This window comes from Desmodus rotundus, chromosome 9, assembly GCF_022682495.2.
Source record: "Desmodus rotundus isolate HL8 chromosome 9, HLdesRot8A.1, whole genome shotgun sequence".
Taxonomy (NCBI): Eukaryota; Metazoa; Chordata; class Mammalia; order Chiroptera; family Phyllostomidae; genus Desmodus; species Desmodus rotundus.
In genome coordinates this window covers 51,802,974-51,830,354 of record NC_071395.1, presented here as the reverse complement: position 1 = coordinate 51,830,354, position 27,381 = coordinate 51,802,974, and the positions used below count along the sequence as shown (strand labels likewise).

At 51.1% G+C, this 27,381-nt stretch overlaps 1 protein-coding gene across 2 annotated transcripts in view; it reads right to left on the bottom strand.

Annotated features, from left to right (window-relative positions):
- Nucleotides 1–2,204: 2,204 nt before the first annotated feature.
- Nucleotides 2,205–27,381, bottom strand: part of SLC39A14 (solute carrier family 39 member 14) — a 40,693-nt gene continuing 15,516 nt past the window's right edge. Inside the window, exons 2-9 of one of the 2 annotated variants that reach the window (XM_053930756.1) lie at nt 15,980–16,257; nt 14,218–14,404; nt 13,287–13,456; nt 9,053–9,175; nt 8,168–8,356; nt 7,872–8,079; nt 6,781–6,965; nt 2,205–5,272 (exon numbers count right to left, since the gene is read on the bottom strand). In XM_053930756.1, the coding sequence (XP_053786731.1) occupies nt 5,126–5,272; nt 6,781–6,965; nt 7,872–8,079; nt 8,168–8,356; nt 9,053–9,175; nt 13,287–13,456; nt 14,218–14,404; nt 15,980–16,243 (1,473 nt within the window). In that variant the 5' untranslated portion in view covers nt 16,244–16,257 and the 3' untranslated portion in view covers nt 2,205–5,125. Of the gene's footprint in view, nt 5,273–6,780; nt 6,966–7,871; nt 8,080–8,167; nt 8,357–9,052; nt 9,176–11,150; nt 11,321–13,286; nt 13,457–14,217; nt 14,405–15,979; nt 16,258–27,381 lie in introns of both variants that reach the window. The other variant, XM_053930755.1, reaches the window with a different exon arrangement.

The following is a 27,381-nucleotide window of genomic DNA, read 5'->3' as shown; positions in this document are numbered from 1 at the left end:
CCTACCTTAGACGGCCATGTGATGGTGGCCGATGCTGGGAACCACTACTGTAAGACTTCTGCTACCTCCAGTGGCTGCACAGGGCCTGCAGGGCTCATAGAGGGATGGACACAGGGGTGATTGGACAGGAGGGTCTGCCCAGGTGGGCCAGACCTGGCCTCACTAAATGTGGGCTGTGGACATTGGTGTACCAGGTGCCTTCCTGTTCTGCCTCTCCCAGCTCCAGGGTTACACCTTCTTTGATTCTTGCTTTGGTGGCTGGGTGAGCCTGGACTATGGTTCCAAACTACCCCATTACACACCTGTCCCCTCAATCTGCTCCCCATACCCCAGTTGGAGCCAGAGCAGCCTCTTACTCCGGGGCAGAAGCCCTCCTGGTTGTCTCTCTACCACGCCATACACACTAAGAGAGACCATTAATACTCCACCCACCATGTTAAATAAATGTGTTCTCCCAGAAAGAAACAAAAGTACCAAATGCAGGATGATACATAGTTTAAGAGCGCATTTACATTTAGAATTACTTCATCAAAAGATTTGTGGGGGCCTCCATTAGGAATTTCCTGATGGCTTTCTATTACATGTGTGTTTATTTTAGAAAAAAACAACTGTGAATTATTGCCTAAGTTTATTCTTAGGCAACCTTCATGTTCCAAAGATCTATAAGCAAACCACAGCTGGGGGATGGGGGGCGGAACCCAGAGCCTGGTGGAAGAACCACTTCTTGGCTTATGATTGCCAGAGTGAGGACACTTTGGGTTATTCCTTAACTATGACTGATGCTACTGCCTCGGAATCCCACCCACGGCCAGGGTCAAAGATTGCTGTCATACAGGAAGGACAGTGCCTGTCAGCTCCCTTTCTTCAACATAAACCCGGAATAGACATCTGGCTAGAAGGGGCTGTGACATTGGAAGGAAACATGGATTTTGGCTGGCAGCTCTAAGCACACTTAGCTAAAGGCTGATAAGGACCTATGGATCTTTTCTAACCACCAATTTTTGGTACTTGAAATGGAATATAATTCATTTTATTCTAGAAGGGTGAAAGGGAGTTACTTCTCCTGGGATTCAAACCTATCCTTCTTCAGAAGTCTAGGTATATCATACCAGATCATTGAAAGTACAAAAATCTTTAACACAGACGAGCATGTCGTTTTGCCACAACTCAAAAGCCCTTGTCCACATTTGGTGTCTTTATTATTTCTTGAAATGGAGTTTGCGCCAATCAGATCTCAGCATCACTGCACGGCTCAGATGGGTGAGCAGAAGCAACAAGATCCGTCATTCCCCTTGCACCAGAAATGTCCTAAATGGCTGAGCTGGTTAAGAGTATTACAAAGACATGGCCGAGATCAAAGTTTTAATCCTCTTAATGACCTGTTTACTCCCCTGAGCTCCGTTCTATATGGGCCACAGTCGCCTCTCTCAGAGTTCTCTTTCTAAATAAAGAATGACCAGGTAACAGGACATAAGCAAAGCCAACACCAAAGACAGAACACAAGAGGAACTGCTACAGTGGACAAGGAGCATGTTCACAAACACAGACTTACAAGCACTTCATTTGGTCTTTTCATGCATTCTTTCTGGGTGGCAGTGCTGAAATTACAGAAGGAAACCAGCTAGTTTCAGCCAGGAGGAACTCGGCGTGTAAAGGCAACAGCAATCACAACTCAATTCTAGTAACAGGTGTGTGCAGGGAGGCGCCAAAGGATGGAGCGAATGCCAGTTTGAACAGCAGATGGTAGTCTAATAGAAGAGCTAGTTAATGCAATCTTAAAAAGACCAATATGAGCCACTTAATCTATTACTCATGGAAGGAACAAGCAATGGGCATTGGAGAACCTCTAAGCTATGTGGTAGTAAGATTGCATTAGCTTCCGCCTGTAAGACATACAGGAGAGGTGGTTCACGAGAGCCAAATGTACTTGTCAAGTTTTTATTTCGGATTTGTAACAAAGGGAAAGTGCAATGGAAAGCTCTCCTTAGGAAAACAAGTTAGTGAAACCACAGGCCCCGTAAAGTTAAATTAATCATTTAAAGTGAGTGTTAACGATATTTAAGGTTCCTCCTAAAATCTCTCCAAATATAAGCTGGACCAATGACACAGAGCTTCTAAGGCAGTGAGACACCACTGCCACCTTGTGTTTAACCGGCTTCACTGCACCCACATTATTGCAAAAGATCACACTTAGGATTCAACAGTTACAGAATATAGCTTTATTTATAGAATCTTACAAATAAAACATTTAAAGTTCATATAACTTAAGTTATTTTCTTTTGTAGTTTATCCTCCTAACTCCTGAGTTATTTTAAAAAATACTGTGATGGAACTGCAGAACTGAAAAAGGAAATACGAACAATAAAAATCTAACCTCTCTCGCAAAAAAATTAGACTTTTTGTTTTTAAGCATATTTCCAGTGTCCTACCATCTCTTTGGAAGAGGACTTACTAAGAACAGGTGTTAGGACACCTGAACAGAGAAGCCTTCTTTTCTCAAACCCTGGAAGAAGGATCAGTGAAGGAGCCCGGAGGTGACACCAGACACAGAAGGCCTTTGGGAGCAGAGATGGAAGCAACCTCACCGCAGGGCTGCGAGCTGCAGCAGAACCCCGGATCCTGGCCCAGGGCTCCTGCGTGGGACGCAGACTCTCCTAGCAATTGTTAATAGGAGCTGGTCCACCCGGACAAAGAAGGGTCGAAGACGCAGAAGTCCTCAAAACGCTCTACCTCTCAGACTTCTAAAACTTGCGGATGCTTTTAAACCAGCAAACTCAACACTTAAAAATCCAAAAGAAATTGCCACATTTTCAACTCATGAGGCAAGTCGGTTGCCAATCAACTGCATGAATTAAGTGTTTCCCCGCCTCCTCAGCTCCAGCCCAGACCGGCCTCTGGACTAATGACAGTTGACAAGACAATCTCCCTTTGAGGCAGCTATCTACGAAAGGGAGGCTCTTCCTACAGGTGTGCACGGAAAGGGAAAGCATCCTATGCTTCATACTGTATTTTTTAATTTGCTAAAGATTATATTTTTGAGCTCTTCTAAGACTAGAAACCGACTAACCCTAACTTAGTATTTTACTCCAAGAATAATTGTATTTGTAAGGAATGATCTACAGGGAATGCTAAAATTATAAATTTAATACATCAATGTGAATTAAAGGAAGCAAAATCTTCTCAAGCCCTAATGATTGAGTGTTATTTTCTGCTAGCTCCTGAGAGCAATTTAAGGAAAATAAAACAGAAAAGACAGAGTCAGTAACAATAACAATGACAATATAATACAAGGTTAGATTCCAACATTCAAAGGGTTGGTTCTTTGGTAAAACTGGACCACAATCCCATCAGGAGACAGTCCCGGTATTAAATCTAGAATCTTGATAACTGTTTTCCTTCTTCAGCCCGTTCTGAAATCCACCCAAGACAACAGGCAAGAGGAGAAAAACTTACAAAGCATTACCAGCAGTTTTCCTGCTCGTGTTCTTTTCAAGAATATTCCTGGTTTGAGGGATGTTTTCCAAGAAGAAAAAACAAAACAGAGGCTGCTTTTAATCAATGAGCAGTGGAGAGAGTTTCTGGGTCAGGAGGGAAAAGCTCACAGGCGATGGTGAAGAACCAGCACTCGTCAGTCACGCACACGACCCCTGGGCTGCGGCTGTGGGCACCACAAAAAGGCTTCTGGAGAGACAGGCTCCCCAAAGTGGCTAAAGAATCTCACATTATCAATATGATAACAATAAATCAATTCACCTAGTGAAGCTGGAGATTAGCTCCCCCTGAAGCCCGAGTTCTAAGGAGAGGGCTCCATGGCACCTGAGGCTGGCCTACAGTCTCACAGACAAGTCTATCCACCCCCTTTCTGAGGAGAGTTACAGCAATTAATATTCCATACAGGAGCCACCCTTCCTTGTCTGGGGTGAGGGAGGAAGGGTAACCTAGGTCGTACCGCATGCCGAAAACCCACCCGCCGCGTAATCAGTGGGCCCCCTGTTCTGCAGAGCCCAACCAGAGTTCCAGACCTTACACCTCAGAGTTCCATTATTCGTACTTTTATTCATGCAATTAGCAAATCCCAAATGGCGTCTGCACTGATTCCTTTCCTGGTACCACTGTCAGAAGAGCACCACTTGCACTCCAACTCCGCAAGTCCACCTGCCACTCTGCAGCAGACGTGTGGGCCAGGGGGGTAAGTGTGCGCAGTGTCCCCTCTCACACCAGCACCGTGCATGTGCTCAGAATGTGCTTCTAGGGAAGCAGCCAAGTCTCGGAAGGAGGGAGTGGGGAAGGGGAGGAGGGAAACACAGCGAAACCCTCTCTGCCCTCCGCTCTTGTTAGTGTTGTTCTGATAGAAGGGGCGGGGGGGGAGGGTGTCCAGGCCACTGAACGGACACGCCAGCTCTCCTGGATGGCCAGGAAATACCAGGTGCAGCCACAAAACTGACATCAGCATCCCAGTGGGCATGGGCGACTGTCAGGACGGGGACACACACGGGCTCCACTTCCCCTCTCACTCAGGACAATCCACCCCTCCCGCCCTATGTCTGCTCCGACTCTCAGTTCTCCTTGAGAGAACAGGCAACTGAACAGACTGAAAAAATGGGAGGAACTCCTGTCTCCTGTACCTTTCTTGTAAAAAAATAGGTGAAGATGATCCATTTAAAAATGGGTCTTCTTGAGGTCCAGGATACACAGTTAGATTCATGGGCCCCAAACTATAGATTTGCCTCTGCTCTTTCTAACCAGGTTATGGCTGCTGCCCATATTTTTGCATTTTGGGGCAAAAGATCCAAAATCTCCCAGCAATGGTTTGAAGAGAAAGGGGCCAGGGTTACTAGAGAAAAAAAATAGGTTTGTCTTCTAAGCTGCATTCAGGTCCCAGGGTCACTCTGAGAAGGAGGGAGAGGAAAGGGAGAGAGGTGTGACCTGGAGGCTGTGACCAGGGCAGCTTGTTACTAGGACAGAGCATTTTAAAAACAGATGACGTCGAAGTGCAGGAATCCAGTCCATGCCACAGTTTTTACCAGAACTGCCTCTCCCAAGGCACTTTGGGGACGCTGAGTCCGAGGGCCAGGGGTCAGACAGCCGAGGGCCGACGTCCACTTCCTTGGATTCTTGCAGGGCCCTACCCAATCTGGATCTGTCCTGAATACATGGTGAGAAGCAGCATGATGGTGAAGCCAGTCAAGAGGCCCAGGTTCTGGATGACAAAGGGGACCAACATGCTGCCCTTCCACTCATCCTCCTGGCCGACTTCATTCATCTCAGGGAACTGGGAAAGGAGAGAGAACAAGAGCGCTGCAGCTCCTTCCCTAACCTGTGAGCCCAGGAGGACTCAGTGCCGTGTAGATGTGATATCTAACACCTGTTCTCATATTTATTCCATTCACATCTATACTGTAATAGTAACACAATTAACACGTAACATATGACTACTATAATACTTAGTATTACTGGGGTGAAATTATACTATATATACATATATATCTTTACAAAGAAAATTCACAGCAATGGTCTCTGGAACTCGCCTGGAACAGCCTTTCTCCAAGGTGGTTACCACTACAGCTGACCCTTGAACAACATGGGGGTTAGGGGTGCTGCCCTCGTGCAGTTGAAAATCTGCATGTAACTCAACCCCCCAAACCTAGCTGTCCCTCAGTATCACAGGGGATTGGTTCCAGGACTGCCCCCCCCCGCACCATGGATGCCAAAATCCGTGGATGCTCAAGTCCCCTGTGTAGAATGGCTTACAACAAGGCACACAGTCAGTCCTCCACACCCTTGGATTCCCAACCACAGACGGAAAGCAGTACAGGATTTTACTGGAAAAAATCCAGGTACACGTGGACCCACTCGGGTCAAACCCTGTTGTTCAAGGGTCTGCAGCTGCAGAGGTAACACGAAGCACTGCGCACGCACATACCCCTCGACGGGTCTAGATGCTGGCCAAAGGGACTGCCTGGGCAAAAATAAACTCTTTATTGTGATCCGTAAAAACACCCGCAAAGATCTTTCTGACATCAAAATGTTACAGTCCCCTCTTTGGGAAATTGAGCAATTGTGTAAGGGGCCAGAGAGTGGCGCTATGACTCCAGGCCTCTCGCTGCTGGCCAGCCAGGCAGGCAGGAATGAGACCTTCCAATTCACGTACTGCAAAAATCCCAGCCACAGGGAGGGCGCCCGCAAGAAAGGAGAGAATCTAGAATCTAGGCTGGATCTCGGTAGTCTACTCTCATCATCTTGTCAAAAACATTATTTTCAAAGACTATAGAAAGTAATTCATGCAAACATGCCACAGAAAATGGCAAGCCCACAAACAAGTTTAGTTGTACCAAAGATGTGACAAATCAGGTGTTTCACTAGCAAACTCGAATCTAAATGGTCACACCAAATGTTAGCGGGCACAATATAATGTGTTCATTCAGACTACTGATAGCGCTTTTCAGACTGAAAAGCGCTGATCTACCAATATCTGTCCTGTAATACTTACGTTTTTAAGTAAGGACCCTGGAGTTGAGTTTAGTGATCGTTTTCTTTAAGGACACATGCTAAAAGAAACATTAGCTTCTCGTTCTCTAAAATCTAATGTCCTTCTAACAAGCATGGAATTGCACACCTTAAACAGGTGAATGGTGTGGTATGTGAGTGACCCCTCCATAAAGCTGTTATCAAAACCCAGCTAACTAACAGCTCCTCAGCTGTCCTCCCACCCAATGACTTCAACAACCCAGTCCAGTTTGGTCCTGTTCCCTGGGTATAAACTGTGGAAGACAGGCTTACCATGTCAGCCAGAGAAATGTACAAGAACATTCCTCCAGCCAGTGCAAAGATCCAGTTGGCAGAGAAGTGGCTGCCGGCCAGGATGCCAAAGGCCAGACCCACGTAACAGCAGCAGGCAGAAAGGAAGTTGAAGAACAGCGCTTGCTGCAGGCTCATGCCAGCATTGAGCAGGATGACGAAGTCTCCTGGGGTGGGGAGGACAGAGAGCACGGTGAGGGCAGACTGCTCACAAGTCTGGCTAAAGTCTGGGTGGAAATCAGGAAGCCCCAGACAGGAGACGGCAGTGAACAGACGAAGGCGTCCGCTTTGTGTCTGGAAGCAGGCTTATCTCTGTTGGCAAAGCCGGCCGTGTATGTCCAGCCGAGACGCTGACGACAATACAAAATAACAGCCAACTAGCCACGGCCCCATTTCTCTTCTGATTGGTGGTGAAATAGAAGGTGCTTCCCTCCTCACAACCACAGTGAAGGGTATTTTTAGGAAACAAAATTGAGACTGAGGGAAGTTAAGTGATTTGCCCACAGTCACAAACCAATAAATGGCAAACCCAGGACTTGACCTTGAGTCTCTGAGCCTCCAAAGTTCAGGCTTTTTATACTCCCTCTGATAAAACTAAGGGCCTCCCACCCAACCACCTCTGGCTCATCAACTTCTTCCACCCACCGGACGTCTGACATGCATCGCGGCCTTTGGGAGAGTCGCGGGATGTTGGAAATAAGGTGCCCGAGGCACTTGGAAGAATACTGTATGGCACGTTGGGAACCCTTTTCACTACTTTCCCTGTTCATCTTCACGATAACCCTATGAGGCAGGTGCTGCTGTCTCCCCCAGTGGAGAAGTGAGGGAGCTGAGCCATAGCTCGGGGCGCCGCGGGGAACCAGACGTCCTTGTAAAACATTCAATCATTTTCAATGACCGACTTCCACGATTAATTCAACTGTTGAGAATTAGTGGTTAGGGTTCACACCACATAAAGAACGTATACATGAATTACAAGCACTTTGAAGGGGAGAGGAGTCAGCCACAGGAAGGGTGCTGGTGCCAAGAACAAGGCAGCCGAGCGGCCCCGGGGTGGGCGCACACGCACTCACCCAGCTCGTGTGGGAACTCCTCACACAGAATGGCCACCGAGGTGCTGATGCCTTGGAAAACAGACACGGTGAAGGAGGCTCCGATGGCCAGGCCGTCGATGAAATTGTGGAGGCCGTCGCTCAGGGTGATCATCCAGGCCAGAGTGCCAATATCGGAGTAGCGGACACCTTTCAGCCAGTAGCAGGCACTTTGGGAGGCCTGCAGGTCCTACAAGGAAGCCAGTTCAAGGTAGGCCTGAGTCATCAAGACCACTACTGCCTGAAGGTCCCCACCCAGGAGCAGATGGCCCACTGACCTGGACAGAGAGCGAGCCCACAATGACTTTCTCATCCATCACGGGGGCCTTGCCATCCAGGTCGCTGCTGCAGTGCTGAGGAATCATGTGGTCCAGGTCCCCATTCTGTAGCTTCTCCGTCACTCCCTCCTCCTGGTCCTTCTTGGAAGGAAGAGTCTCGGGGGCATAATGACTATGTCCGTGATGATGCTGGAGGGACAGGGAGCAGTGAGTGCGATACTCACCCAAACCGTACAGCTTCCTGAGATCTGCTGAGCCAGTGCCAAACACTGGGGAGACCCCAACCCCAGCCACCAGAGACAACGCCAGTGGGCGGCAGGCACGGAACCCTGGGGACAGTTGTTAGCACTGAACCAAGATGAACGCAAGGGCCTGGCACCAGAGAGAGACCAGAGCAGAGACCACATGGCCCCCGCGCATTCCAGAGAGGCAGCACTGCTCAAAATATTTACAGCTCCTCCTTTGCAACGGCTCATTTTGTTCAATTCAGCAACTATTTTGGGAATGACTACGCAGCATGCATGGAAGGCATCTTCCTGGATCTATCCTATAATAATCAGCCTTATTTCTCTGTGGTCATACTTCGTACACAGTGCACGTCCATACCCCTCCTTAGGCATGAAAGTACATTAAGGAAATCATTTGGAATAAAACAGGGGATACGTACTGCCTGGTAGAAGGCACACAGGCCAGGTCTGGTTTCTGGGCCGCCCTTACCCCCGCTATTACCCTCATGAGGTGAAATGGGGTGTTGACTCACGAAATCTGGCTTTAGCCCCCCCCAAGCCCACTGCAGCAGTGCCGAGCTGAGCCCACCACAACACACAGGCATTTTGGAGACAGACGCTTTCCCCAGAAGCATCTGCTTTAACAACTGGGCCTCACCTCATTTTTCGGCTTAAGGAGCATCTTCAAGATCTTCTCTGTGAAAAAGAAAAGATAGAAACCCCCAAACACCATTGCAGACTTGGGGACGTAATAATCCTCCAGAGGGTTGAAACCAAATGCCTGTGGACCCAGGAAAAGAAAATGAGTTCAAGAAAATAAACCACCTCCACGGGCCCCCTCTCGTCTCTCAGCCACTTCTGTGGCTGTGTGCAAGGGCACGTGTGCACGGGGGTAATCGCTGCCTCCCGCCTCCTTCCCCGAGAGTGCCAACTCCTGATGGTTCCCGACTGGCCCATCACCAGGCCTACCAGGTTCCCTCTCCCTTAGTTTCTGATGCAAAAGCCGGATTGTCTTCAGGATGTACTGTCACGAAGAAAAGCTGGAGATGGCTTTCTACTTTTAATGAGGACTCTGTCTCCATTTCTCCATTTGCTAGACACTGCTGGCAAATGCCATACTTAAAAGAGAAGGCACTTGGGCCCATTTGCACCACTATCTCCTGTCCCTGCTCCATCTGCCTGTAAACACGAAGGGAGGCGGTGTAATTACACTTTCTAAAATGGGAACTCCATTCCCCAGTTAAATACCGAGAATTGCGGCATCTTCCTGACCGCAGACCTCCCGGTGACCACAAAGCCAAGAAAGCAGTGTCACTGCTGCACATGTCAACGTGGGGGTTTGTCTTGAGTTCCTTCTGGAAACCCTGCTTATTACGGGGGTTGGGGGGTGGACAGAAACCACTGCGGAGTGGACTGGAGTAGAAATCAGGAGAACTCCTCTCCCAGGGCTGCTCCGGACTGGTGGCGGGGCCCTGTGGAAGGGTCCGGTGACCTGCAGCTCAGCTTTCTGACAGGAAACCCCTCTTTAGGGAATGCACTCCAGCCTCCTCAGGAACAGGTCCAAGAGAAAAGTGATCATCAGAACCAAGAACTCTGGGCTACCTGAAAGGTTAGTGTTTTTCCTCTGTGCTTTTAAGGGACAAAATGCAATCTCTACCCACTAGTCTAGTTTTCAGAGACACAAAGGGCAACAAGTTCTCGAGCGGAAACAACACATTCGGGCCGACTCTCCAGGACAGTCAAATCGTCTTAGGGAAAAGTGGAGTGAAGCCAGGCAGCCCACAGTGCTCCACACAAAGCCACAGCGGGGTGCAGGGGCAAGAGCAGGCTTCAGGAACGGTAAGCCTGGCCTCTCGGGTGCCGGCTCTTGGCCAGGTCAGGGTCCTTATCTGGTCAACGCGTAAAACATTACTTGTTCTCCTGATCTCACAGTTTATCTAAGGATCAAGTATGAAAACACAGGACCACATCTGGGAAAACAAAGCACTAGAAGCAGCCTGTGGCGTCACGCTTGTGGCCCCAGTGAGGCTCTGTCCGGGCCTGTCAGACCACCTGCGCAGCAGGGCCGCGTGCTTGCTGCACTGGCCGGTCTCCGGAGACACCACCAAACCAGGTGAGACTTCTCCCGGGCCCTCTGCCCAACTGACGCAAAGCCTGCACTTCCTCCTCTTGTGTGGACGATTTTCTCACTAACCTGGGCTGAGGGACAAAGGTGCCTTCAGTGTTCGTGACGCCAGACGGTTCTCTTTGGGTCACCTTTGCCACAGAGTGCCCTAATGAGGAAGGATCTTTTGATTGTGACCCACAGATTCTGTGGAGATGTCTGTTTGTTATGTGCTAAAAGCCCTCAGTCAGAGGCCATAAGTGATCTTCCTACACCACACCATCTCACCAACAGCCAGACAGCACTTCCTAGGCACCGGGCACTTCACAAGTATTACTCACACAACCTGCACGGCATGCTCGTGAGGGTGGGCCCACTGTCGCTCCTGTTTAACAGGATGAGGAAATGGAAGACAGCGAGGTGAAGTGACTCTCCCAGCTCACAGGTCTTGTCCATGGGAGAGCTGGTGTTTGGACCCAGCTCTCAACGCTGCGCTCTGCCGCCTCCCTTAGCTCTGCCTGTCTCAGTGCCACTTCCCTAAAGGAAAGGGCCTCCTCTCCCTGTCTTCCACCGACCCGGAGGGTCCTCCCACTGCGCCCGCGGTCCCCAGGAGACGAGGTGCTCCTGGGCAAGAAGCCCTGGCTTGCCATACCTCGGGGATGAGCTGGAAGAGGGCGTTGGAGTAGAGGGTGCCAATCGCCAGAGCTATGAAGTAGAGCAGCAGCCTCTTGTAAAAGGTCTTCTTCATGAAGGGCACCACGCTGGCCCCCATGAGGGAGCAGAGGGAGATGACGGTCACGCAGAGGAGACCATATCCCCACACTGCCATCGGGGAAGAGCCAGCCCCACCCGGGACAGGGGGAAGGGTGAGCGCCCCACAGCACGACACCCGCCATGGAGGGGCAAGGAGGTGGAGGGGATGGGGAGACAATGAGGAAGGTTGGGGTGGATATTAACACAGGCAACAAAAAGGAAAAATCAGACAGACAAGTAGGGAGGGAGAGAGAAATACAAAATTTGTTAGTGATTCAAGTCCAGTGAAATTTTGTTCAATCAGTTCAGAGGAAATGAAGAGGAAGTCAAGATGGCCTTGGAACTCTGTGGCTCTTGCCCCCACTGCCTTTGGTGACCCAAGGTGCACCTGTCAGCTGATATGACAGGTGCTACCTCGTGACACAGCCAAGGTGAAAGCAGGCCTATCCAGAGCTGCCACAGACAGCAGACGCTGGACCCAAGGGCCCTCTTTAACAGGAAACAAGAGCAGCTGGAAAGAGACTGATCACCACGCTGCCATGTTTGCTTTGTGTATCCGCCTTGAGCCGGGTAGGCAGGCGCCTGCGCCAACACCTGCACCTGGTCTGGTGTGTGTGCAGGATACAGCAAAGTGCGGGGGCGGGGGGGGGGGGGGGGGGGGGGAGAGGGAGCCAGGCCTGGGGCCTGTGAAATCCAGATTCTTAACCTCTCAAGGTTTTTTTGTTTGTTTGGTTTGGGGGAGGGGGTTGTGTCCTTTTGTTTTGAGAGGGCTGCAGCACTGAGAACAGAGTTCCAAGATCACTCCACACAGCAAAGATTTCCTCCACCATCTCCTAGCGCCACACACTCTGGCCTGCGCAAAGTGAGCCAGGACGAGGGGCTCACTGGTGAGCCACAGGGCTGGAGTGTGAGCAATTACTGTATTTCCAGTCAACAGGCAATGAGGTATTTCACTTAATTTAATTATTAAAAAAAATAATAAATTTGACTTTTTGGAGCTGAAAAAAATAGCCCAAGATGAGGCCTCCCCTGAGGAGTGCTTACTAGGTTCGTGGGGAATTTTGAGACAGCATGGAGCTGTTTATCTGAAACCAGATTCCTTCTCCCACTGGTGGGAGGGAACGGGCAGGGCCTGGGCACCGTGCTGGGTGCCTCTGCTGGCTGAGAGTCTCTGACTGGGGAAGACTCGCGCTCCCTATGGCAGCAACTGCCACCACCCCAAAGGATGTCCCCCACGTAATCACCGCCTGCCTGTCCTGACAAGAGTGGCAGACTGTCAACTTGGGTCTTATTATTTTTAGCTCCTCCGTGGTCACAATTAAAAAACAAAATTAACAAACACTTCCAAATAGTCAAGTAAAGGCACCAGGAAGTCAGTTCCGTCAGGAGAAAGTCAAGGTGCAGGACAGGAAGGGTGCAGTGTCCCCGTCTCCTTGATCTCGTTCTTTCCATTTGGTTTGTTTTTGTGGAAAGTCTTCTAGGTTTGGCTCTCTACGCTATGAATTATGGCCTGCTTCAACAAAAAGAAAGGATCGCTCATCTTTTAGGCCACTTTTACTTATCAGCTGGCAACCTCTTTTCCTTCCGCCACCTCATTCCAGATGCATAATCTCTCGGTGGCTACCCCTGAGCACTGAGAAGGCCTCCACTTAGCACAGAGGGGCACAGAGGGGCGCAGAGTGCCAGGGGCGTGGACAGAGACCGCCAGCCACAGCTTTCGTTTCGAGCCCTGCCAACTGAGCCTAGGAAAGGCACTGAGTCAGCGAGGCTGAGCCTCCACCTGGAGGACAGAGGTCAAGAGCCTTGCACCTGACATCACCTGAGGAGGCAGAGGTAACCTGGTGCCCCAGGAAGAAGAGAAGGCCCTTGAGATCCAGAGTCAGAAGTTATTGGTGTGCCCTGAGATGAGGGAGCAGTTAATTTGTCAGGTGCAGTTGTCAGAGGCCCTAGAGCTCAGGGTGGAGGTCGGATGTGGGTGGGGACAGCTCAGCTGACGCCCTGTGGAAGGAGGCCGCGCACAAAGGTTCTACTGCACCTCTGGGATGAGCTGGAAGAGTGCATTAGAGAGCAGCGTCCCGATGGACAGGGCGATGAAGTACGTGAGCACACGGCTGAAAAATGCTTTCTTTGTGCACGGCAGGACGAGGACTCCCAGGAGAGAGGCCAGGTTAATCACTGAGACACTGAGGAAACCAAAGCCCCACACTGTGGAGGAACAAGAACAGACGAGGGCCCCCATTACCGAGGGCAGGGTGCTCCTGCGGCCGGGGCACACAGAGGTCTACCAACCCCTCGGTAAATATTTCTTGAGTCTGTCTCTTACTGGTTGCTGGGGAGAAGCCTAAAAAAATACAGCACAGTTGCTGTCTGGAAGAAGCTCCCCTTTTACATGGAGGCAGGTGAAAACAGGAAAGGTTAGGGGTCAAAGGATGACAGCAGGAGGCAGTGAGGCACGGCACAGGCAGCCTGTGCCAGGTGGCCAGTGGCGGCAGCAGCACGGCACCGCGGCATTGCAGGAGGGTGCTCTGGGCCCGAAGGGGTCCAGTGCATAACGCACCATCGTGGGTCCGCCGGCCTGGAGCAGAGGGACCAGGAGGCATGGGGGAGAAGGATGAAATGGGCGGACAACAGACCATGTAAGGTCTGAAATGCCAAACTGAAAAACCAAAGTACTGGCCTCCTGGGGGCTTCATGAAAACTGAAGTGGAAAAGTGGCCATGAAAAGCAATCGATAGTCGGGCTGGTCCAAGAGCCCAATAACGAACATTCAGCAGCCGCTTGTCCCATCTGACGACACACTGAACCAGTCTTGTAGTGCGAAGACACAGGTGTAACTGTCACCTTAACTCTCCCCCCTGATGTTGATAACCTGGTCACCAGTTAAACACTGAACGAGCAGCACTATCAATAGGCCAAGGGCCATGTGAAGACAAGCGCGGACACCAGGCCTTCCTGCCCCAGCTCACCTTCCACTGGGCTCGGCCCCCCTGCTTGCGTCTGCTCATCCTCCTCGTTCTCCTGGTTCTCAGAGGCGCAGGCCCGGGAGTCCAGCTGCTGGAGGATGGTGGGGCAGAAGTCCTGGAACTCACTCCTCCCGATCCGGGACTGGTCGCTGAGGTTGTGGGCAGCAAAGAGGGCTCCAGAGCTAAAGCACTGAAACACAGACATGGGGCAGCGAGCCTCTGAGAGCCTGAAGCCATACCTTGCCCTGGGCAGTGACAGACTCAGCCTTCCCAGGAAAATAAGACAGAATTGTCCGAATTTCTGTAAAACTAATCTCCAGCAGTAAGAGCAAGGTAGTCCTTTAACTTGAAAAACTGATAAGTTATCTTAGAGATTGCCACCGGCTCATGCACACCTGACGTACAACATCTGTAAATGGCCGCCCAGAGCAACTGAATTCCAATCATTATGAGCAGGATGTGGCTTCTAGAAAACATGATGCTACTGCACACCTGAAGACCCAGCTTCAGAGCAAATCTGGCTGCACATCACAATAGCCCAGGGAGCTATTACGCTGCCACAGATTCCAGATACTTCTCCAGAGCTACTGGGCACGGGCTTCCACAGAGCAAGGCTGGGCCGGCCAGTGGACATGAGCCCTCAGTCCCCTTGGAAGGCAGCAGGGAGTGGCTCTCATACACTGTTCTATGAAACTCGGCTGTTTTCCTTCTAATTATACTTTACACACGTCAGTCTTTATCTGAGTTTGGATTTATGCGGGTCTGTCTCCACGGTCAGCCTTCTGGATTGTGCAGACAAGGGAGCTTCTGGGCCTCCAAAGCTGAGGGCTTTGCTGACCCCTAGACACTGCTGTGGTGCTGCGTCAGCCCCAGGGCAGCCTCCTCACTCGTGCAGACATGCCCCATGCCCCCGTGGCTCTGCACCCAGGCCACACGGCCCCTGACCTCTCCCCGCTCCTCTCTCCTTCAAGTGGGAGCTCCAGGACGCCTCCCCCACAAAACTCCCCGCACTCATTGCTGACTCCCACAATGACGGTCCGCCCGACAGCACTTAACGCTTCACTCCACGTCAGCTCATTTTGTTCCTGGTTGGTTGGGTTTCCCGTCTTGACAGTAAACCCCCTAAATGTGACTAATTTTTCCTATGTCTCACAATACTCAGCACAGCAAACGAAGCAGAGACAGAGAGCCATAGCTGGCTGACTTAGAGCTGGCTGCTCAAATAGCTTCAGATTCAGATGAGCCAAGATGATAAGGAAGAGAGAACAAGAACCAGGAGCCAAAGACCTGGGCCTTGGTCCTGGTCCCTCCAGTATCTCACTGGGGGACCCTCAGTGTTCTGTCCCAGAGAATGAAGATTTTCCACCTGCACCTAGAGGTGCTGGAAGGCTCACCTGGGAGAGGGGACGAAGGGCTTTGTCATCTACAGACTCTATCAGAAACGTTCGTGGTCCTGGGATCTCCACCTTTCCAGCAGCTCCGGGTGATCCCAGTGATCCCAGCTGCAGGGGAGAGTCTGGAGGACTGAGGACCCCCACTTCCTGGCTGCCCTTCAGTAATGGCTTTACAATGCCCATGCAGGACAGCAGGCCTCGCTGCTGGAGACTCAGACTTGCTGACCCGACAACAAGGGAAGAGCTGGCCTCTCTGCTCTGTCATCAGGGCCTGCCCGCCCCAACCCTGCCTGCCCCAAGCAGCTCAGCCCTGTGAACAGCTGGACTGTGAACTGAGAGGGCAGAGTGCTGAGCAGAGCTACGAGCCTTACTGTGGACAGGTTCCTCGGTCCCTCCGGGGGCCAGGTGACGTTGTCCCGGCCCACCCCCACATCCAGGCGGTTGAGCAGGGCCTTCAGCTGCTGCAGGGTGAGGCTGTCCCCCTCCCCGTAGCGATGCATGAGGTCCTGCAGGAATGAGGTCGCACTGATGGCTGGCGTCCCCATGGACACAGCGTGAGTCTCAGAAGCAGTTGTCCATAAGCTGAGCAGGGTCAGCAGGAAGCAGCTAGGGAAGGCTGGGTGGAGAAGCTTCATGGTGACAAATAAGCCTGTAAGAGCAAAAAGCCAGGTGAGGGTGGGGCTTAAAAACCCACCTCTTCTTCCAGCGTCCTGTCTGCTGACTCCAGACCCGTCAGCTGCGTGCTCCAAACTGGACGGGTCTCGTCCAGTCAGGATCAAAGCAGACTCTTTGCCCCTCCTCCAATGCCTCCACCTACCTTTCCAGAAAAAGCCTTCTTTTGCAAGTAAAGCACAAAAAAATAAATAAATAAAAGGACAAATTCAACAGGTTTGACTAAATTTAAGAAAGTAAAAGACTACGTAGCTAGGTTATTTTAGAAGTCCTTATCTTTTAGAGATAGTGAAATAATCATGGATTAAATAATTTGTGGGATTTGCTTAAAAATAACAAAGGAGAGTTATCTGTATGAGAGTGCAGACAAGACCTGCAGGAACAGGAGCTGGTCGGAGCTAGTCACTGTGGAAACTGAGCAAAGGGCGGACAGCAATTCATTGTACTATTTGTGTATGTTCCAAATTCTCCAAAATAAAATCTAAAAAATTAATATCTTTGGTTTGTTAAGAATACAGATGGAACAGATGAAAGATGCTACTGCTACTTATTAAAATAGCAAAACAGACTTTGCACAAAAGACATAAAACCAAATGTTAGTGAGGCTGAACAACCAAATAAGATACGGCTGGTGGCTACATAAGTAACCTGGCTCTTGAAAAGTTATAACAGAAGTATTTAAATCCTCTGAATCTGTAACCTGACTTCTAGAATTTACACTACCAGAAGCAATTCAAAAATAAAAAGGCAGAAAGACGCGTTATGGTCAGGTGAACTAGAATATATCAACTTCAGGGATTACTATGCAACTCTAAAAAGGAGACTCGCGAACTTAAGAAGCAGAACAATTATTTTAAAAAGAACTGAGAAAGAATGAGAAAAATAAAACCTTTAAGATAGTAAGGCTGATGATTTTTGTTAATCATTTATACAGTAATAATTTAATTAGTGAAATAAACAAATACCAGGAAGGGAAGGAAAACAAGCTGCCTGTGAAATCTGAGGCAGGAACCCAGTCCCTGCAGTCCTACCCACAGCTCCTGGGCACGAGGCCTCGGGTGGCTCCACTTCTGGGCCTTGGCTCGTGACAGAGGACCTCACAGGAGAGTCCTCAGGGCAGGCTCATTCGCGTCCTGGCTCTGCCACGTACCAGCTGCATCATCTTGGGCCAGGTAATAACCGGCGTCAACACTCTAGAATTGCCCAGAGCAGTGCTGACCTTTAGTGTCTGAGAGACCTGGCTCAGGTTTCCGCAATGCTGCTTACCCAGTGGGCCCTCGGCCACGTGACTGAGGCACCTCCTCGCCACACCTTGGTTTTCTCATCTATAAACCTGGTAGCACTCACTGGGTTATTGTGAAGACTGAATGCCACGAGCCATGACAAGTCACTGAATGCCTGGACTATAGAAGGCACTCAATAAAACATGACTTTTATTTTAAGACTTACAAAGAGCAAAGCTCCTCTACTTGGACTCCCGCTTAGCACAGACAGTGAGCTGCTAACGGACCAGTCAGAGACACCCCTGTGGCTGACTCCACTGACCCCAGGCCTGTGGTGCACCATCAAACGAGTCCGTGACCGTTTGATGGACACATCTGGGACATTCCAGGCGGCATGGGGCACACGCAGATCTGGGGACATGAAACATCACTCTCCATGGAATACACTCTGAGTCACACAAATGGATAGATTAGGCGTCAGCAAAAACAATGCTTTATAAAAGTGTCACTTTGAGACTAACAACTCTCAAATCTCTACCAAGAACCAAAAGTTAAATTTTGGTATGCAGGGAGGATCTTGGTCCAAAATGGCTAATCCCACTATACAAAGAAAGCTGTTCTCTACCTCACCCCACTCATCTGCCAAAGGCCCGTGCTGGACTGTCAGGTGAAGAGCTGCGTGGGCTCAGGAGGGGAGAGGCAGAGAGACGATGGGGACAGCTGCTACTGTCACCAGGGCGCACCCTGCTCCACACTGACAGTCATGACCCCTTTAGAAGTTGGGATGCTTATCCACGTCTACTAATGAGGAGATGGGGTTCAGAGGTCAGGAAACGGGGCCCAGAGTCAGCAAGCAGAGCAGTGAGGTTAGAAACGGAATTTTTCATGAAAGGAAGCCAGGTCTGAAGGACATTAAAGCCAGAGCACTCTTAACCACTGTCTCCACTGGGTGGAGACACAAAAATACACGTCCTGGGTCCCCTGAAGAGCCACCAAACCCTGCACACCTCTGGGCAGATGGTCCCCAGCTTCTGTCCGCCCCTGCAAGGCCCTGTGCAGGGGAACCACAGGCGCGCCTTAGAGGCTGGCTGCGTCTCGGGACTCCTTCCGTAACATCACTTCAACAACTGCTCCACCTCCACTGTATTTCTCAGATGTATCTGCAGCGACTTCAGAACATCAGAAAAACAAACATAAAAACACTTAAAGTTCATAAAGTATGAACTTTAGCTGGATGTGGACAGGCATTCATGCCAAGGCTGGCTTTTATGAAGCACCTGCTCCTCGCGGACCCTGTGGCCCACTGGCCCTGGCGAGGCAGCCTGGAGCAAGCAGACTGTCCTGCCTGGGCAGCACGCTGGCTCAACCCCCTGAACCCCCGGCGTCTGAGAACCATAGGGGGCGGCAGCAAGGAGTCCTGGTCTAGGCACCTAGGACTTACTAACAACACTTCAAATCCAAGTGACCCTGACTTTTGGCAGACACAAAAGGGGAACTTTCTGCTCCAGTGCAGATTTTTCTCCCCCTTAACTAGAAGTTATTCTTAGAAAAAAAAAGTTCATAAATGATTCTTTGGAGGAAAGAACAAAGAGAGGAAGAAAAACTGGTGACAGTGAGTCCTCGAGGCCGGTGGCCCCAGCTGCAGGAGGAAGCCCCTGCTACTAAGGCCATGGAAGTGGGGGGGGGTGGCATTCGAGCCCTCCCAAGGAGCTGAGCCAACTGCCCTCAAGGATACCTTCCAGGAGCAGTAAGAAGAGCATGTGGGGCAGGCCATCAAAACGAGTGGGAGGGACAAAGGCTTGAGTGTGCTGACGGACGGCTCAGAGGACCAGGCTCCCACTAAAGCAAAGTTGGAGTCTCTCCACTCCTTTGTTCACCTGGGTTGGGTTCGAAGAAGTAAATTATTTTAGTGCCACAGTCTCGTCTCCCAGGCGCCAGGCCCAACCCTTCCCAGGGGAAAAGGAAAGACCCATGAGGAAGTCCAACCCTCTGCGGAACTTCCGAAGTCTCCTTAGCATCCCGGAGGCTCCAATAGGCACGGCAGCTGTGGCCGCCCCTTCCCTGAGCCCAGAAGTGTCCCATCCTAGAAGCAGCCCTCCGTCCCGTGGACACACCCGACTGCTGCACTGACCATGCTGCATTTGTTTCTGGGCCCGCCCCCCCAGAGAGGGGCAGTCACTTCTCTTTGGGGTGACAGAGCAATGCCATGCCATGATGCTCGGTCCAGAGGTCCAGAGGTTGCACACAGATGTGAGTGGAACAGACAGCAGAGACCTGCAGAGCCCGAGAGCTGCTAGGCCTCCAGACACACACCGCCACCCCTGACCACCGCTGACCAGGCAGCCCACCTTCTCACTGAGACTCCTCTGTGCCCAGGAACAACACGTGGAAGATAAGATCAAACGCTCCAGACACACACTTGGCTGAGGCTCAGCTGTCTCCAAGGCCAACTGGTAAGCCACAGGAAGTGGGTGAGCCATGTACGTTGGTAAACCCACCCACTTACGCTGGCTCCGTGCCCCCTCCCAGCCTGGGCCACGTGGGAGCACAATCCAGTCTGAGGCTGGAACTCCTCTGCTGGGGTCTCAGGTGGCGGGGCAGCGATCTACACGAGGCAGCCTGAACTGGGTTTTGACAGCGCACTTTATTTAAAATTGAGAAAAGGCTGGGTGCCACACCAAAGAATGAGCCCAGGGGGTGGAGGGGTGGACAAGGCGTTGGGAGCAGGTGGGGGAAGAGGGAGCTGTAGCAACAGGAAGATGGATGCCAAGAGCCGGCCCGCTGCTCACTGGCCTCAGTGAGACGTCTTGAGCCTTCTTCCCCTCAACTATCTTCATCCCCACCTGACACCCAAAGGATGTAAAAAGAGGCGTCTAGTTCTTTTATATTCCTCTCTGACAGACAGCGAGTGTCCCTGAAGCACCTGTGGCCTCAGCACACCCTCCAGGGCTGGGCCCATCAATGACCCAACTAACTGCTCCCAGGCAGCTCCCAGCCCAAGTGCTTTAGGCAGACTGGCCTTTCTCCAGTCCCACCCCCACGCACCGGAAGGCCAGGGATGACCAACCTAACTGGACCGTCTCCCCAGTGGACGTCCCCTAAGGTGAATGGCTCCGAATGAGTCCAGGGGCAACATTCCTGAGCCTCCAGGAGGAGGGGTGCACAAAACTCCCTGAAACTGGCAGACACCAGACAAAGCCACGCCTCAGGAGGCGGGGGGCCCTGAGGAATCCGAACCCCCCAAATCTGTCTTTGATGCAGAGGGTGCTACTAACAAGGCTGTGCTGTCTTTGGCAACAGAAGGGCAATGGATTTGGTGTAAGAAGTCCGACTCACTGGTCTCGCCAGGTCTGTCTGCTCCATTTGGAAAGAAGAAAACAACCTGTAGTTTTATGAGTATTAGGGAAGATAAAGTATGTTGAAACACTATATAAAAATAAAGATTTCTGAGTTAAGATGGAGAGCTGAAATGGCATCAAAAATTTCGTTCCCCTAATAATTAACACTTGAATACAAAAAAAAATAGTATAAAATAAGCAAGCAAGAAAAAAAAGGCCACCTAGAGCAGCCCAACGAGGCAATGGGCACAGGGTGACGCCTCACAACCATGGGCGAGGAAAGGGACGTGGGAGGCACTCCGAATGGCTCATCTCCCAGCCCCAACCCAGGCTGAAAGGCCACAGTCGGGGGACAAAGCCACAGTGATGAAAACAGAACCAGGAGAATTCTCACTAACTTCCCCCAAATCTGGAGAGTGGCAAATGGCCTCTTCTTTTTCCTCTCCAATACCAGAGGAGTGGTAAAGCTGCTGGGAGAAACGCGGGCAGGTGCAATTCAAAGAACAGTGGGCTCACTCTCTGTGAGGGCAAGCAGGGCTCCGAGGCCACATACTGAATTGGGGGAAACTGCCCAATTCCAGTGAGTATTCTCCCCCCTCAACAGAAATGGAACACAACGAAGTGGGCTGAGCCATACCACGGGGGCTGTTACCCAAACCCCAGAGGAGAAGACGCTCCACCTGCCACCACATCTTCACACCACCACCGTTCATTCAGCCTACAAAGAACGGGCCACAATTACCTGGCTCTCAGCACTGCTGTGGTTGGGGTGGGCACAAATCTCCCTCGGCGGCGTGGCGGGAAGCAAGTCACTGTCTTATTTTAGAGGCAACGGAGCCAGAGCCAGATAGCACTAGCAGGGATGTGAAAAGAACCAGCGGGCCGGCTGTGCAAAAGACAAGGCCCCCAACTAACTCCCAATGACGGCTCACACGGCAGAGTAACTCAGTCAGAACGCCAGATGCCAGCAAACAGCTCGAAGATGAGATTATAAGACAAATGAGATAAAAGGAGATGCAGGCTGGCTAACAAAACAAAATCATCGAAGAACTAAACAGTAAATCATAGTAAACAGAACAAAATCCTGTCAGTAATTTAAAATAAAAGTACTGACAAAGGAAGGTTTGAGACCACCACAGCCAACACAGAGGTTTAAGACAAATGAACGCAAATACAGCCACGCACCCCCTGACAACAGACGTGGGTTCTGAGAACCATGCCTCCCGTCGGAGCGCGCTCACACAGACCTAGGTGGGACACACTATTGCTCTGCAGGGGAGGGAAGGTAACTTCCCCTCTCCCGTCTGGGTTCTGGGCTGAGACATCCCTCTAATAAAAGACAGACTGACAGAAGAAAAAACAAAACATATAATCCGCTGCAGACCAGGGAGAGACCCAGGAAAACTCAGTAACTCATCCAAAGTGGAGGAAGGCACCACCTTAAACCACCACCTTCCACTGAAGACAAAAGGGGGAGAGTCAGGTACAGGTAGGGAGGCTGCCAAGAAAAGGGCCGTAAACCAGGGCCGTGTTGTTAAAATTGTTATGCAAATTCAGGTCACAGCCTTGTGTACCGATAAGAGTTTCTAGAGATAAGCTCATTCCTCAGCCCCCCCCCCCCCCCCCCCCCCCCCCCCCCCGCCCAGTACAGTGAGGGACACACCCTCACCCAGGCCGGTTTCCCTTACAAATGTGAACGTCTTCTCACAGAGGGTAACATCTACTTGGTTCTCAAAGCTTCTTCTCCAAAGTTTCTTAAAATTAACCAGCCTGAAGTAACCGTCTGCCACGTTGACAAACTTGTGGGTGAAAAATTATAGCCCAGGAGCTGTGGGGGAAACAGAATTTTCCTGTTCCCCCCGGGAAAACTGCAGGCAACTGCACCACAACGTCAGGACGCCCGAGCGGAGCGTCGCGGCTTCGGTCCAATCCTGCGGAGCCAGGTCGTGCCTGCAGTCGGTGGTCGGCTGCAATGTCATTACCGGGCCAGTGGCTGTAACAAGGCAAATATTCCAACGTGGGGTCACTGGTGTTCCTGAAGCAGAGAACCTGAGCAGGAGGTGGGGGTATTTCCTAGATAAATAACACAAGACTTCCCTGAGGGAACAGAATCTGAAGACTGAAATAACATGCCATATTCCACAAAAATGTGAGGCCGAATGCTCCACACTGAGTTCAGTGAAGCTACTGAAATGTTAAGAGACTTTTTTAAGTATCCAGAGGAGACTTTTTTTTTGCACCAAAATATTTTATTACAAAAATTGTTAAAACTTCTTTCAAGTGGCAGACAATTCAGGATGCCCTCACCTTCCCCACAGGGACATTCAGTAGCAAAAGAAAACGCAACAAAGTTCACACAACTCTGAGAGAAGGAAGAATGAACCACAGAGGAGATTCCTGTCTAAGATGCCCTACAGCTTTGATAAAGACAACAGGCAAAAATTCCCAAGCATGACAGTCAGAGAACAGTCCCCTTCCGGGGTGGGGGCTGGTGCGGGGAGAATGACATAAAATGAAATGCAGCTGACTGAGAGAGAAATTGTTAAAACAAAACAAAACAAAAAAAGAGCACAGGAATGCAGAAACCATTCTTATGGCGGGACAACTGATGGTAAGCAATAAACCCTTCAAATAAGAAATGTAAAATAACTGGTGATTACGGGTATAGGGAAAAATCTAAATGTTATAAAAATGCACAATTTAATAACAATTAAAACAACCAAGAGATGGGACGAAAGGAGATAGAAGAGGTGAAAATGAGAATGTCCTCATTTTTCATGGCAAAGAGTCAATCCATATTGTTGAAAATGGAAACACGGCTGATTATTTTTATAATCGAGGAGTTAGGGAGAATTTTCTAAATATGGTGCAAAACCTAGAGGTGGTAAAGGCAATAATTAATAAAGTTAAAACCCAAACTGCCGAGTGTTCTACAGCTAACTAGTGCATTCCCAGTGTTGCTGGTCATCTGATAACACTCCCCCCCCACCTCACCAGCACGGTCCACAGGCCTCTCTCCTCTCAGGCGGGCTGGGACCCCCTTCCAAGCACAGCGCAAGTACCACAGCTCAAAGCCCGGCCAGGACTCAATGGGCGCTTTCTTCTCCCGCCTCCGTTGGCCTCCCACCTAACTGCTCTCCAGTATGCCCCAAAAGGATGTGTTCTCTTCTCCAGATCCCGCGCCCAGAACCTCAGCCTCAAGCTTTGGCCCAGGGCGGGAGATTTCAGCAGACAGTACAGGAGGGCTGCCAGGGGCACCCAGAGGCAGCAACCCACTTATTTTTCCCTCATGAAACCTCTCGTTGCTGGGAGGGATGGGATGAGGAAACATAAAGAAAACACTGGTAGTGACAGAAGCAGGGAACAAAATTAGAACTGGCAGCCTGCCGCTCACCAACCGTATTTACCGAGCCCCCCACTGTGCGCAGCAGCGCTTGACAGGGAGGTTGGGAAGGGCAGAGGCAGGGTCAGCCCAGGGCAGCCAGCGCAGACAGCAGGGATGGCTGACTTAGCCACCCACTGAGCCCAAGTGAGGACCAGCAGGGGAGACAGGACTGTGTCAGCCTGGCTCCACTGTCCCAGCTGGAGCCTGGGCTTGACAAAGCAAAGAAGTCTTCCAAAACTAACTGACTGAGTCAGGCAGCCCTGCGAGCAGAAGCCAGCCAGGGCTGCCCCACCCAGGGCCTTCCCCGCCACCAGAGGCATGGCAAGAGCCACCACTGTTCTCATCATTATCCAGCAACAATTCCCAGACACCCAGTTGCAAAATTCTGAGCTGTTGTCCCTCTAAGTCCACTCCTGTTTGTCCAGCACGTGGATTAGGAATTATGGTACTATTCACATCCACCACTTACATCACCCACTGAAAGCAAAACTCCCTGACATGTTATTCAGGGTCAAAAATAATAAAGTGAAATGTATGGTCTAATGACTGAATCATCAGACAGTATGACAAGGGGGGCAGCCCTGGGTTCAAATGCGGGGTCTGCCACTAACTAACTTGCCCTGTGTCCCCAGCACAATTACACTATGCTACGTCCAACCTGCGAGGGGACTCCGATAAACAAGAGGGCTCAAAGGTCAGCGTACAGTGCACACGTTGGGTCTGTTCCTTCTCTTCCGGGTCCTCCAAGTTCTCAAGCCTACCCCCTCACCTATACCTGCCTATTCTCAGTGGCAGCTCAATTGCCTTTTCTTCCAGGAAGCCTTCCTAGACCACTCTTTGAGTGTTCTTCTCCAACTACTCTGGACTCCTAATTACCTGCTCTCTCACAGTGCTCCTCCAACAGGTTTTTGTTCTTTGAAGGCAGGGAGGGCCCTCCCCTCACCTTTCCCAGCAGCACAGGGAGAGAAGCAGAGAATTTCTGCAGGAAGGTTGGAAGGCCAACCTGTCTTTGAACTGACATCTGTCAGCACGGCTCCCCGGATGTGTGGAGCAACATGGAACTCAGCACCTCCTCCCACAGGCATTCTAACTCTCCAGGGCCCAAAGACCAAGGTTAACCCTGAAGTCAGCCGTCAGGACCCTTATTATTCTCTTCTTCTCAAGACAGAACAACCTCCATTCCTTCAATTTCACTTATACTCATTGAACTAAAAGCTGGCTATACGTACCAGATTTTTACGAACTCACTCCAAGAGTTCATTCCTTTAACAAACACCTCTGCCTGCCCATTTCACACCAGAAGTCACTCGGGGCCCTGGGTGCCCAGTGCAGGCCCTCACAGGGCAGGGCCAGCACCAGTTCAACAAGTGACTTGCAAGAATGAGGACGACAAGGGTCGTGCTTTGATCGGACTCAGTCAGGCATTCTGAGCGGGAAGGAACTTTGTGCAGGGTAGCGAGCAGCTTAGAGAATCATCAGGAAAGCTGGAGAAACAACCTCTAGACTGAGCTTCCAGGAGCTACTCCCAAAGTCACAGAGCCAGGCTGCTGAGGAGCCGACGCCTCACCACCAGCAGGAAGTCACGGCACAAAGAAGTGGCCTGCTCCAGAACTGTGCTGCCCCTGCTGTGATCCACACCAGCAAAATGCATGTCCCAGGGCCCATCCAGAAGAAGGGGGTGGCCACACACTTCAGATGGGCTTAAGGGCAGCTGACTGGCAGAATCCAAGCCACCTTGGGAACTTTAGTGCCAGGATGTCTGGAAAGTAGAGTTTTCGATTCTCCTTGTCTAGTCGGCTGCACTGTAATTTATTACCCACAGTAGCACACTTGATAGTGAAAAGAGGCACTATTAATAAACACGCCAGGACAACAGGAGTAAACCGCACAGTTTCCTGCATGTGGGCGCCCGGTGAGCAAGCCCACCCCCACCCCCCACCCCCCAGATCGGGATGAGGTGGAGCACAGGAAGCTACAGAGAACACAGTGGGGCAGGCAAGCCTAGTGCCAGGGGTCAGGCACTAGGCTCCTTCCTTCCAAAAGACACATCTCAGCAGACACCTGAAGGGCAGTAAAGGTGGGCAAGGTGAAGGTGAAGGGTGTGGACGGTACAGGAAGCGGTAGCTATGTTTGGAAAGACTCAGTGAACACACGCATCTGACAACCTAAGAGTCCCATACCGCCAGGCAGACATGAGAGGATGTGGCGGGCACCAGGGCAGGGGTGGCCTGTAGGTCCGGTGGCTAGACTTCCTCTGGAGGGCAGTGGGGGTCACTTTCAGTGGATAGAGTAACCATGTGGCTGCAGCATGGAGAACGGACTCAAGGTGGGCAAAGACAGAAGCCGGGGCCGTGCAGGAGGCTCTGCGGTGTCCAGGTGGGGAACACAGTACCCAGCGTGGTCTGAAGAGCAAAGCTTCTTCCTCCCAGCTTCAGCCCAGCCTGGGGGGCCTGCCCTGTCCCGCCACCCCGCCCCACCCTGGGGGCTGAGTTTTCCACTACAGAACTGAATAGGCTCCTCTTTAGTGGCTGCAAGGAGACAAACAAGCCCCACCACTGTTCTCAAGACCCAAAGTATCAGAGTGAGTTTGAGAGAACCAGTCCACCCCCATCGTTTCCTAACTCAGGCTGAGACAAGTCTATGCACCTCTCTTTCTGTAGCAGGAGAGCCATTTATAAATGCCAACTCCAACGCCTTGGCAGCAACACTCTGGGGGCATTTGCCAAAAAGGGCTTCTCACAAGAAGCCTCTCTGTGCTCCCTTCTTCCCAAAACAGGTAAGAAGAATCCCTAAGCCCAGGCCCCCCCTGGGAGGCCCTTCCTAGACAGTGGACGTGAGGAGACGTGAGGAGACGTGAGCGCCAGCAGGCAGAGGCATGCCTGGTTTCCCCGCAGCAGGGAACCTCGCTCTCTACCAGAAGCCAGGCCCCAGGGCAGTTCCACTGCTGGACCTGCAGCAAAGCCTCTACCTGCCCCATGGCCAGCCCACCCATGGCCACCCCCCATACCCGGCCCCCACCTCAGAGCCCTTCTGCACCGCTATCTCCCCCTTAGCCCTCCCATCCTTAAGCCAGCTCAAGCCCCCACTCCTTCTCAAAGACTCTGACCACACCAGTCTCTGCAGCTGAGACGCTAAATTCTATGCGATAATTTCTC